Source organism: Indicator indicator, chromosome 9 (genome assembly GCF_027791375.1).
Source record: "Indicator indicator isolate 239-I01 chromosome 9, UM_Iind_1.1, whole genome shotgun sequence".
NCBI classification, from domain to species: Eukaryota; Metazoa; Chordata; class Aves; order Piciformes; family Indicatoridae; genus Indicator; species Indicator indicator.
Genome location: NC_072018.1, coordinates 14,242,348 through 14,255,648, shown reverse-complemented (window position 1 = coordinate 14,255,648; position 13,301 = coordinate 14,242,348). Strand labels below are relative to the sequence as shown.

General features: G+C 37.2%; 1 protein-coding gene across 1 annotated transcript in view; it reads left to right on the top strand.

Moving 5' to 3' along the window:
- ERICH1 (glutamate rich 1) overlaps positions 1-12,274 on the top strand; it is a 50,905-nt gene extending 38,631 nt beyond the window's left edge. Inside the window, exons 4-6 of the mRNA XM_054383815.1 lie at positions 4,352-4,729; positions 6,955-7,149; positions 12,187-12,274. Of these exons, the coding sequence (XP_054239790.1) occupies positions 4,352-4,729; positions 6,955-7,149; positions 12,187-12,260 (647 nt within the window). The 3' untranslated portion in view covers positions 12,261-12,274. The remainder of the gene's footprint in view (positions 1-4,351; positions 4,730-6,954; positions 7,150-12,186) is intronic.
- Positions 12,275-13,301: the final 1,027 nt, after the last annotated feature.

The window sequence follows — 13,301 nt, the reverse complement described above, 5'->3', positions numbered from 1 at the left end:
TTTTATTAGTTTCCCTCTTTCTCTGAAGATGTAAACTGAATGTGCTAATTTTTCATTATCAAGAGTCAATAAGCAGTATCTATTAACCTCTATTTCATCTTAAGTATATTTTTTACACATTTTTGCCTCTGTTCTGTTAAGGACACATGCAGTTTGCATGGAGAAAATTTTTTAATCATAGAATGGGCTGGGTTGTAAGGGCCTTCCAAAGATCATTTAGTCCAACCCCCTTTAATTCAGACCAGATTAGGTAGGCTGTTAAAAGATCCCTGGGGGTATTTAAAAAGACATGCAGATGTGGTGCTGAGGGATGTAGTTTAATGCTTACCTGATAACAGCTGGACTTCATGATCTTAAAGGTCTTTTTCAACCAAAATAATTCCATGATCTTTTCTTTTGGTGCTGACTCTTCAGTCTACTCCTTCCCACTTCCATGTCATTGTCTCAGTCAGGCTAGAGTGACTGTGCATCTGCATGGTGAACGACATCAGGAAAGTAAGGTAGACTAAAAATCACACAGAATGAAAACCTCAAACAAAAAAAAAAAGTTGTTTTCAACTCTGAACACTTCCTGAGGAGGGTACTCTCTCATTAAGGCTGAAAGAAATGCTTATCAAATTATAGTGGTGGCTGGAAAATGTATACAGGTGTTCAGTCTGGCAGCCAGTTGACTCAGTCTGAGAGGGCACCAAGCACAAACTACCCAGGTTAAAGAGAGTTGTTTCTGGATAACTGGGTTCTGTGATAATTGAACTACTTGTGGAGCAGAGATGGGTCTTAGGAGAGAAAGAGGTGACAGGCCATTATGGAACAGCAGGAGACTGATCGTGTGGAATTAGGACAAGGTGTTGTGGCTGTAGTTAGTGTGTCCAAAAGCTGATAGTCCTGTCAGCTGTTCAACACTTTCCTGAGATTGTTTGTGCTGTATACATTCCCTACATTTTTGGTAATTGTGTTGCCTCGATGCAACAGACCTGCAATGTAAAGAATCAGTCAAAATGTTTGTTATTTGTTTGGTTTTTAATCAAACAGTGAATTTTATTAATTAGTAAAAATCATCCTGATGAGCAGACTCATGTTAAGAAGCATCTTACTCCACACAGTTAATTTTGGATGAAGAGACTAATTCTCCATTGTGCAAGCATCTAGTCCAACTACATTGTCTATATTTCCTTTGTAGCTAATGGAAAGGAAGAGAGAGGGACAGTAAGACCTTCAGGAAGTGTTCTCATCCATCTGGTTTCAGATGGGGTAACTTGCTTTCTGAAGATGCTAGCATGTCTTGCTAGCACAGGTCTAAGGATGCACTTGATAAGTGTTTTGAGAAGGCGAATCCCACTGAACAATTCATTTGGTAAGAGCGTTGTATAGGCTGTCACCTACACATTATGTTTTATATTTCTTGTACAACTTGTACTTTATCATTGCTGTTATAATCAGGTAGCCTTGCTCGCTATATAAACAGCCAGTTCTTGAATGCTAATATGCTCTTGGCTTCCATGTGTGCCACACTCATGTGAATTCAATAAGCTAACTATCCTTTGTAAAACAAATAATTACTTTCTTCTATTTGCTTGTGAAACTGCTTAGATTCATTAAATTTCACCTTGTTCTTGCATGAGGAGGGAGAAACAGAGCCCATTTTATTACTCTTACTTTCAAGTTAAATCACAGAAATCTTTTGGGATTTTCTTTATCTTGTAGCTCTTGTTTGCCAGGCTTAATGTGCTAGGATTGTGCTATGAAACGCAGCATTACAAGCTTGAAAAGGAAACAGATTTGTACTATAGCTTTGGGATATTGTTCCTGTTATTTTCCATCTTTCTAATGTATGCAAACAAGGTGTTTGCTGTTTTGATTGCTGGTACCCACTGAGCAAATGTTTTCATTGAGCTTTCTGTACTGATGCATGGGTCTGGCTTTTGTTGTGGTTTTTTTTTCCTGAGCTGCTAGCAGTTCCCTCTAACCCTAGCAGTGAGTTGTTCAAATTAATCCCTTCTGTGTGCATTGCTTTGCATTTTTCAACATCTAGTTTCATCTTATCCTGGTTTTGAATCACTAGTAGCACCCACACATGGAACACCAGGTACTAAAGAGATAGTAAAATATGGAGCAAAGAGTGAGAACTGCCAGTTGAAGAGAAGAACTAGGTAAAGTCTTGTGCTTGATTTGGCTTTTATATTGAAGAAAACTCAGCATAGCTCCGATTTCTTTTCAGTCAGGTGTTTATCTTAATGACATATATGTGAGAAGACTATGCTTAATTGGCTTTTTGACAACTTCATCCTGGTCTGTTCAGACCTTCTGCTGTACTGAGCTAACAAGGATAAGAAAACTCTTGGATTTGACTCAAAACATCGTCTTAAGCCAAATTCTGCCTTCTGCACCAATTTTTTTTTTAAGTGGCTTCAAACCAATTGAGAATGCTTAGCTGCACAACTGCTGTAGTTTCACTGTTTTAATGATTCGTGGATGCTTAAAGAGCACATTGGGTCACTTTGCTGAGAGCTCAGTTTAGAGTAGCTTTATGAGCAACCAGAATGGTTCAGGTTAACAGGGGGCTGAGAAATTTTGTGTTGAAATGTGTCTGTATTTACAATTAAATTCACCTTTTATAACACAAATACTCCTTGAAAATCCAAATTAGATTGTAAAGTGAAACATTGATGTTGCATTTATAGCATCTTTCACTATTCATACCTGCCTTCAGCTCTCATATTTTATTCCTACAGGACAACACAGACGTTATTTTTCCCACATTCCATATGTCCAACTCCTGTATAAAGATATTTAGCTCAAATACCATACTTGCAAAACACTCCACACTGTGGGTATGAGGTGACGTTTGGTGTGTCATTAACATGCTGTGGTGTTCAATTACAATACAGCAAATTTATTTTTATGCAGCCATCTTTATAGAAAGTACGGAAAATTGCTTTGCAATGAGTCATCTGTCAGCTAAAGAACTAAAAGTCTTGTAGTGATATTTTAAGAGGGAAAGTGGCTCAGAGCTGACAGAGTTCAAGACAGAAAAAGAAACAGAAATGAAAGAGAAGGCCTGCAACCGTGGAGAAAATAGAGGCAGACTAGTAGGGGGAGGAATGATGAAAGAGTCAAGCTGAGAACGTCCAAAGCAGTTCAGGAGAGTATGCAGATCATCCAAAAACAAGTGCACTACACCAACTTTAGCCAAGCAAAAGATTCTTTGACCCTAAGGAAATGGCATAAAACCAGATAAATAAAAGCACTGGGCTGTGCACTGTGCAGGTAGAGGTTGAGAGAAGAATAAATGGCATAACTGTCTTGAGAAAGATGTTAGAACACTGAAATTCTACAGTTCATGCTGTTTCAACTTGTGAGGATTTTGTTAAACCATGAAAGAGGGAATTCCACTTAATTAGAAAGGAATTATTATAGGCATGAATGTGGACTTGAGCAGCAGTGCAGTCAAAAGGAAGATGGATCCTGGCAGTCTTCCCTTGCTGGTGCTAGGAGGGCTTACACTTAGAAGTAAGCGTGTGGGCAGGCAGGCAGTTGAGGGTCAGAGGTGACTTTAGAGCCCTAGTTTTGCATACAGAGATAAAATCTGAGTAAAGAAGTATGAAAGCTGTCTTAAAGAGCAACAGGGAATTCTTTCCCTTGATATTTGTGCTTTTTGAAGAATTAGCTAGTGAAGAAATTAGAATGTAGCAAGGGAATGACAGAATGAAAAGAGACTGTTAAAGATATCAGAGATAACTTGTCAAGGTCATTGATGCCTTGCATGCTTTCCCTCTAAAGTTGATGTCCAAAGCTGAGCTAGCAGTAAGGTGTCCCAAAGGAGCATGTTTAAGGGGGAAGAAGAATCAGAAACAGATGCCTGGTGTTATTAAGGCACAGCATTATCATGCAGGGATAACATCATAAGCATTATTGTTTCTTATTGTGAACTGCCTGCATTCTCTTTGCGTTCTTGGTGAAATCTACCACCTGGTGGTGTGGGACTCTTGTGGTAGCTCTCATCCTTTGTCCCTTTATGCCTGCCCATACTTATTTTTGCCCTGGCAATTTTTTTCACCTCAGTCTTTGTATAAAACCTTTTTGTCTGCCTTAAGAAAGTAAATGGGATGCGAGGTACGTAGCATGAAGGAGAATATAGGCTTTACTGAAAGCAGAAGGGAGAAGAACTTGTCTTCTTAATGCATTCAGAAATGTTGGTTTTGGCTGAAAGGCATTCTAAGCATGAAAGTAAGATTAAAGCCACTCAGACATACCACAATTTGAAGGGACTAATATTTCATTGTACATAGTTTTAAAATGCTTATTAGAGATCTTCCTATTTACAACTGTCATGTCTCTTTTGAACCTGCAGAGGAGGAGTATCAAGGGCAAACCAGGAGAAAGCTCATTCGAAGGAAGAAACAAAAGAACTGCTTGCAAAACTCTAATAATTTACATGGAGAACAAACCGAATCGGGAATGCAGGAGAATCTTGTTCAAGATAATTTACAGTTGCAGCAGACGGACAGTCCCAAAATAAGTAAAAACAAAAGGAGGAAAATGAAAAAGAAGCGACGTAAAGAAAAAATGAGAGCAGCTGGCTTGGTAACAAAAACGACCAGTGTGGATTTTACGTATCAGCCCGACAAAAACAACAGAGAAGAAGCAGCAGGCTTAAAAGGCGTAGATGACAAGGCAGATAGCATTCTGGACTTCCTGCAGGCAACACAACAAATTTATTTTGCTGACAGTATGTACCACTCTTTCTCCTTTCTTTTCGTGAGTATTACCGCATAGGGGAAAATAGATGTGCACTTAGTGTTGCTGTAGAATGGGCCAAATCTACTATAGAAGTGTCTCTTTTGAACTCAGTATCAGTACTTAGTATTTGTTCCATTTTCTGTTGAGAACATGCATATGCAAGGATCCACATCAGTACAAAGAAACTGTGTTCCTGTCTTTGTTTCTATGTCTTTGAAAATGCACATCATGTTCCTTTCTCTGGTTTTAAAACACTCCAATGCATTTGGGGTAAATGTAGTTGTTAAAAGGGACCAAATCCTCCCTTCTTCTTAAGCAAACATGTAGAAGGATTACTTGCTTTCTGAGAGCTTCAAATGAGGGCAATAATTGCTATCCTAAACTACTTTCATGCTTGCTATCTTTGAACCAACCTGCTTTTCAGAAAGTTCTCCTTCCCAGGAGGAGATTTATTTGTGATGTATGAGGAAATCTAGACAGACAGCATCCAAGAGGAAAGGGGAAGATACTGTTGGCACCAGGGAAAGTGTATTGGCATAAAGCACTCGTGGACAAAATGAATGTGAACTGACCACTCAGTGCACATTCCACAGCAGCTTAAAAGGGGCTGCATGGATGTTATCTCTAATGGCCTATTGAATGCCCCCTAAAATCGGGAATTCCTACTGTAAGTTTCTTCCATTGCCTTCTAAAAACAGTTGCTTGTATGATGCTAAGTGCATGGCCTTGGCTGTCTTTGTGAAGCAGAACGACTGTAACTCCATTGTAAGTCAGAGCTGTCAGCTCCTAGTCCTATAAAATTCATCTATAGGTTACAGAATTACTTTAAAAACCCTGTTAAGATTTCATCAGGGATTTCATGCTAATCTTTTTCTCAAGATTTATACATAGAATTTTCTTTGCTTACTGTTAAAATTTTTCTGCTGTGTCAGGTCTTCATACTAAGCCTAGCACTGGAAATCCATCCTGTCTTCATGGTTGATGTATTTCTGTCACTGAAACCCAGAATTTTACTTTTTCCATGTACGCAACTAACGTATGTAAGCCAAAACCCTCACGCATTTGCTGTGGTGGAACTCATCTGTTGCAAGATTGCATGTTCAGTATAAGAGTTCTGCTGTTAATAGATGACCCAGAACACAAACTTGGTTAATTGCCTACAGTTGTGCTACACCTTGAAGTTTAAGAAAAAAGTTATGAGCTTCCAGCTTTTCTGGAAGTTCAGATTTTAGCAGCGGTTGACAGGCTGACTGATCCTGCTGTCAAACCTGCAGACTGAATGCCTGAGCTAGTGAAGACCTTGGAATCCACACAGAGAAATTCTCAGGTAAAAGAAAGTTCGTTGTCAGATAAGATGTCACATCCGAAAATCAGTGTGACTAACTTCCTGGTTAGGCAAATCCCAGGTTATAGATAGTTTTGACAGTAAGCTGCTTCCCTTTTCTCATTGAGCGTCTTTAACACTCCTTGGGGCTTTTTCGTTTGGGTTGGTTTGTTTGTAGGTTTTGTTGGTTCGGTTTGGTTTTGTTGAATTAAATTGGAAGCCATTGCTTTTAGCAGCATTTTCAAATGGTCATATCAGATTAATGACTCTTGTACTTCGGTCAGAGAGCTGAAAATCTGTTCTCTGATGGCTTGCTAGTAAAAAACAGAAGAATTAAAATGAGTTAAAGTACTTTGTTACTTTCTACACTATAGTAGGGTAGAAACAATGTGTGTCCTTCTCTGCTGTCTTGCATTCTGTAATATCTATTTTTTAAATAAACGTGTAAAAGTGCAATAACAAGATATTTGAATGCTTCCAAAAGTGCTTTGTGGCAGTTCCTGAGTAGTTCCCTCTCTCTGTGTGTGTCTGCATTTTTATAGCACAAAGTATGTACGAAGCAAAACCACAGTGCTTTGGCCACAGTACAGTTTCTTCAGCATACCTTCTTCCTATGTTAATCTTGAAAATTTAGATTGGTCTTGCATTCCTGACACTATGACTCCTATTGCCCTTTTTACTTTCTGAATGTGATACACTCCCCTCATACCATTGTTTTTCTATTAAACAAAACAATGGGAGGAGCAAGCTGTTCCATTAGTACCTGATACTTGATTTTAAGTTGTATTGAAAAAGACAACACTGATGTTGAAAAGAAGGTAAAGGTATAATTAGGAAAATTCTCTGTGCTCACTGAGTATTTTAACACGGTTTTCCAATTGTTTTTCCAGATAAATCAGCAGGCACAGATTCTGCTGTAAATTCAGCAACTGCCCAACAGCTTTTACAGTCTCTTGAATCTCGCACCATCTCTTCCTCAGATGTGACTCTTCTGCATCAGCTGAAATCCCTTGTATTACTACAGGATATTGACAGACTGAAGGATGCTTTGAAACAATTCAAAGAACAAGCCAGGATGCCTCCTGGTAGGTACCATTCACTATATCCGTTCACTGATGTTCATTTTTTGCACAGATTAAAATTGAGATTTGTCACAGGACTTTTTGTTAGGAAGCTGTAAATAATTATATAGTGGCAAATCTATGCTTATATAAAATTTGGAAGCATAATTTCCACCAAAAAATGCAATGATTTTCCTGGTTTCTTGTTTGGTTACAGTCAATACAAAAACTCTTCATATGTTGCAGCAACTATAGATTACAAGATGATTCTGGTTCTTAAAACAATATTTTTTGAATCTGAACTGGTTTAAGATTTAATCATGTTTACATCATTTTTTTAATACATTGTCTTTGTAGACTTTTTAAATCACAGGAAGTAACTTGTTTGAGAGTTCACTCTTCCAGTTAAGGATTAATTTTACATGCATAAGAAGCAATAAACCCCATCATTTCATTTCTTCTTGATTACCTATGTGGCTTCTGTAACATAGATATTGAATGCCTAAGTTTGATTTACAGCTTTGGGTTTGGTTAGGTTTCTAAAAATTACTGTTGATTATGTAAAAACATAAAGTCGGTCTTTATAATGAATGATCTTACAAAGTCATTCATAAAAAGAAAAATTATTCTGTTACTACATCTTTTTTCATCCCTAAGGCACAAGTCTGATTTCTTTCATGCTCCTTTCTTTCTCTATTGTAAGCCCTGTAATTTTAGTAAAATTTTTTCTTGGACAGTTAATAGTTTCTCAAGTGAATGTGCAACCAGCATGTAGTCCACAGACATTATAATAATAAATTTTCTAAGTAGTCTTCCTTTAGACACTCATTGTTACTTGTCATTAGAACATTTGTTGCAGCATCAGCCAAATCTACAAGATGGGCTGAATTTTCTTGCTTCCCAAAGAATTCAGTGAGAGTTAAGAGCACTTGCTATGGCACAAGAGGTTCTTTGCTATTTTGGAAGGTGCTCTAAGTCTTTTGAAGGGTAATGACTGAGCTCGTTGTAGTGTGATAACAGAGTAAATAAAGATCATAGCCATCAGAGGCTTAGCAATGACAACCAGAGAAGAGACTACTGCTTGCAACATCATTAAATAATTTGCAGTGTGATAGTGGTTAAAGATCCCAGTCAAGACTGGTGCCTACTGCATGCTGTGTGTTGTGAAAACACAGAAAAAAAGAGAATTCCTGCTTGTAGAGTCCATGTCTAACACATTCTGAAAGACACTCCAGCAGTAGTACATATGTATTCTTTACTGTGTACATACATACTCTTTAAAGTGAATGTGTAGAATATGACTGACCTTAAGGTTCTGATAGATCTGAAATATCTGCATATAGATGGAACAAAATCCTTCTGTGCATTCAATAATTAATTTCAAGCCTAGATTCTATGTCCTTAATTATAATCAAACAGTCTTGTGAATGTAATACACATTTGCAGACTAGATAGGACTCAGCAGGAATACTGGTAATGGTGTTGGCCCACTGTTAAATTACCTGATGCAGCTTCTGTTGATTAAATCAAAATGGAACTACTGAAGTGACCACATTGAAGATACTCCTTACAGGCCTTATCCAAATTCTGCTCAATACAGTAGGAATTCTCTTGGGTTTTGCAGCCTTGAGGCAAGCTGTTCTGTTTACTTTTGCACAGCAGCAATGTCAAATTGAAAAGAGAAACAAATGAGAAACAAATTAGAAACAAATACATGCAACTGCCCTAATTTTCTGATAGATGGATTTGTCACTTGAAAAAGCAGAAAACAATTTTCTGAGTGATTTTTTTAAATTCACTTATGTTTCCACTGATGCAGCCTGAAATTGTTTACCCTTCCAGTCGATTTTTTTCCTAGTACCTGTTGTCAGTCTGGGCTCAATTCTAATCTCATTCACAGTGATGTAACCATAGTAGTTGATTTGATATTCATGAGGTACAACAACATAAGAAAGAGGAAAATATATTGTTACAAATTGTTAAAGGATAGTTAAACACCTGCTAGATAATAGTTTGCCTCAGCAGATTTGAGCAATACATTCTATTCATAATTCAGGAATATCAGTGAATGATAATACCGTGTTCTGAAATTTTACCTTGAATTTGGCCTTTAATTATATGTGGTCATCTTGCCCACTATTTCTAAATTTTAAACTTCCTTTCCAGTGAAGAGGTAATAAAAGTTAAGAGTTTTTACAAAAACTTACTGTCTCAGCAAACTGAAGTTCTTGTTATAGAAACATAGGTTAGGGCTGTTTATGAAGATAAGAATATACAGTACATCATAGTAATCTCAAGTTTTTTTTTTACTAGTTTCTCTGATTAACCTTCCTTTTTTATCTTTTTGTGTGTGTACTAGAAGAAAAGGTCACTCCTCATTAGCATAATAAAAAGAACATTATTTTTCTTAATTTCACCAAGGTGTACAATTTTTACAAAATATTTTTTTTTCTTCAAGAAGCAATATGTTAACCCTTTAAGATGCTAGCATGAAAGGAATAATAATGGGTACTATCTTAGGTTCAGTTTTGTCTTTAATTCAAGGAAGGAAATAGGACGACCTGAGAAAAGATCAGTCTTTTTCATATAAGTGCACATTTTCCATTAGTAAACTTTACAAAGTAAACATATCCTTATATATCTTTTATTTCTTCATATGTGTATATACATACATACATACATATCTACCTATCCATCTATCTATCTATCTATATATATATAAAGGTTTAATCTAATTTTCACTGAGGCTACATAGTCCCACTTGGCAAGTTTATGCCTACTCATGATAAAATTACTTTTTGTGTAAATTTTACAGACCCTTTAGAGTAAAGCCATGAACTGACCAAGGTTTGCAGGCCACAAATTGAAAACCACTGGCTCAAGACCATGTTTTGCCATTTCCTTCACCACCTCTTAGCATGTTGTTCAGATTGGGAGTCATGGTACAACCAAAAGAAAAATTTTCTGAATTATCTTAAGCTCTTAGATCCCAATATTTGCAGTATCAAATATTCTGCAAATATTGCAGTATCAAAGAAATGTCTAACAAGGTCAGTGGTAGGGTCTGAAATTTTTTGCAGGAAGAGAAAATTGCTATGGAGATCGAAACAGAAAAATTATCAACATTTAAGGTATTATCTTTAACATTTCATTTAAATGAGAAAACTTACTTGAACAAGAAATTATCAATGGTTAAGAGATACTGATTCTTCTGTCTAGTTGTCATCTTCCTACCAATTACCTTATCCTTTGTTCTTGAAGTTGTTCAATCAAGTTACCTTTGACCTTGTACTTTAAAGCTGAGATTGGTCATGGGTTTTTGTTTCAACATGTCTAAAGTGTCATTATTCTTGGTATGAAAACCCCAAATGTCCTATTACTTTTTCCATTTATTTGATAGTTTTTAACAAATTGAGGGCTTAACCTCTACCTACAGTCTTCTATAAATGCAGGGAAGACAATGTTTAGGAGTCAAATACACAGATATATTTCTCATGATGGGTGTTTGTCTGACCTATGTCCTATGAGGACAGACTGAAAGAGTTGGGGCTGTTCCATCTGGAGAAGAGAAGGCTCTGAGATGACCTTATTGTGGCCTTTCAATATCTGAAGGGGGCCTACAAGAAAGCTGGGGAGGGACTTTTTAGGCTATCAGGTAGTGATAAGACTAGGGGGAATGGAATAAAGCTGGAAGTGGGGAGATTCAGGCTGGAAGTGAGGAAGAAGTTCTTCACCATGAGAGTGGTGAGAGCCTGGAATGGGTTGTCCAGGGAGGTGGTTGAGGCCCCATCCCTGGAGGTGTTTGCAGCCAGGCTGGATGAGGCTCTGGCCAGCCTGATGTAGTGTGAGGTGTCCCTGCCCATGGCAGGGGGGTTGGATCTAGATGATCCTTGTGGTCCCTTCCAACCCTGACTGATTCTGTGATTCTGTGATTATAAATTCAGTGGCCATTTGCAGAAGGAAGCCAGTTACCTTCATGGTCCTGCATAGTGCACTGGGCAAAGAGTAAGAGCTGTGACTGGAAGTAATGCTCCATTTGCTGATTGGAAATTGTAGCTTTTGAAATGAGGGCTACTTAATTCCTGTTTCACATCAATTATTAAAGCATAGGTGATCACCTAATTAAAAAAAAAAAGTCATTATCTCCTCTAATTTATGAACTCATTCAGCTTCTACTCATCAACTTCATTCCATTATCTATTAACATTTTCCCTTTGTTGGTTAGTATCAAGTCTCAAATATAGTCTTCCCTTGTTGCCTAGGAAATTATCACTCACAGAAGGGCTAGAAGCTTCTTTCAACTGCCTGTTTTGGAGCGTTGGCCGTTTTGTATGTCTCCATTGTGGGGAGTGGATGAGGATACATTTTGCAGACCAGAATTAATACAGTTACTATGTGCCAACAATGGACAGGCTGGGTACATAGAAGCCCTAAAATTACTACATTTAACCATTCTTTCTTTTTTTTAATTGAATGAACATTCAAATAAAAGGAAATGAAATGTGGATACTATATTAGCATAGCATTATAGAAACACCTTAAATGTGCTATTATTTGCCAAGTACTGTAGAAAGTTCTGTCATTAGAAATAAATGTAGTCAGAGGGATCATCTCTGAATGAAGACAGGAGCTATGGCATTTTGAGACTTTAATGCACCTGTCTGTGCAAGACGACTCATTCTCAGCTGGGGCTTCTGGGTGCTACTGTGAGTTAAATAATAATGTGTAAAATGACTCTCCACACAGAAAGAAGTAGAGAAGATTGTACTTTTTTAGCCTTACATATATTGGGGTTTTTTCTGAATTATTGAATCATAACAAGTAGTACATCCCAAAATGCAGAAATGAAAGAGTTTCACATAAAAATAACTTATGTCCTAAAAGGAAGTGCACCTGTTGATTTAAAACTGTACGTATATATTAAGCTTCAAGCGCCAATGTCTGCACTGGTTTTACTGACATGCTAGTATCTAGTGGAAACAAATCTTGCACAAATCTTTTCTGTAATACTCAGAAATGTCCTAGAGGTATTTCAGGAGGAATGTGTTTTCTTTGTTTCAGATCATACCAAGATAGTCATGTCTCTGTTCCACTACTGGATTACAGATATCCTTCCGGTGAAGAACAGGAAATAAAGCCTTGCCTGTGTCCGTATGTGCAGGGTTAAAATTTAATATACTGACTCTTAACCAAGTAGCAATTGTTAAGGAAGAGCAGTGTCAATGCACATTCTACACTTTCAGGTAAATGAATTGTTTTTCTGCACTACAAACTCCAGAAGACAATAAATGGGATTTTTGTGTTTGGTTGGTCAAAAATATCTGTATGGTGTGTGGCCTGCATCTTTAGCTGGATTAGCATGTACGGTTCACTTTAGGATAGTGGACTTACCTGGAATGATAAAATCTGTATCAAATATTTTATTTAAGAAGTATAGTTGTTGACGTTTTGTTTATAAATTGGTTGTTGCTTTCTGGAAGTTTTTTTTTCTGACTTTGTTTATCTGATACTTCTATTTACCTAAAACAAACAATCAAACAATTTTCATATTTAAATCTAAGCAACAATACGTTGAAGAGTGCCTTTTAGCTGAATAAACTGCTGAATTATGGAAACAGGAACATTTCTATGCATGGGTCATGTAGGTACTGAGCAGAGTTAAGCAGAAACTTGGTTGGCATTTTCAGAATGGTTCCACAGCCCAGCTTGTTGCAATCCAATGGGCTTCATTGACTGCAGAATGATGGAAATGGCTTCTCTCACTGATTACTGTGCAGTCTTTCTGAAACTCATTTTATCAGTGTGTAGATGGTGCAGTAAGTAATATGCATAGTGTAAAATGTTTTGGAATGCCGAAGAAAAAGTGCTTCATTAGTGAGAGACTCTTCTCTCAGCTGAGTCATTCACCTGCTAGGTGATGCAGAGCAAACCATTTCTCGTACCTTAGTTGTTATCTTCCTCATCAGTAGGATACAGCAACATATTTATCTCCTCCAGCACGTGCTTAGAGATACATTACTGATAAGATTATGTAAACGTTGCCTGGGGTTTTTTTATTTACTTTTTTATTCTATTGCCTGATATCTCCTATTTCAGTGATACTCAAAAATGTGTAATAAAAACACAATCGTACTTCTTTTTCATTAATCAAAGAAGTTAAAAGGGATTCAGTAACA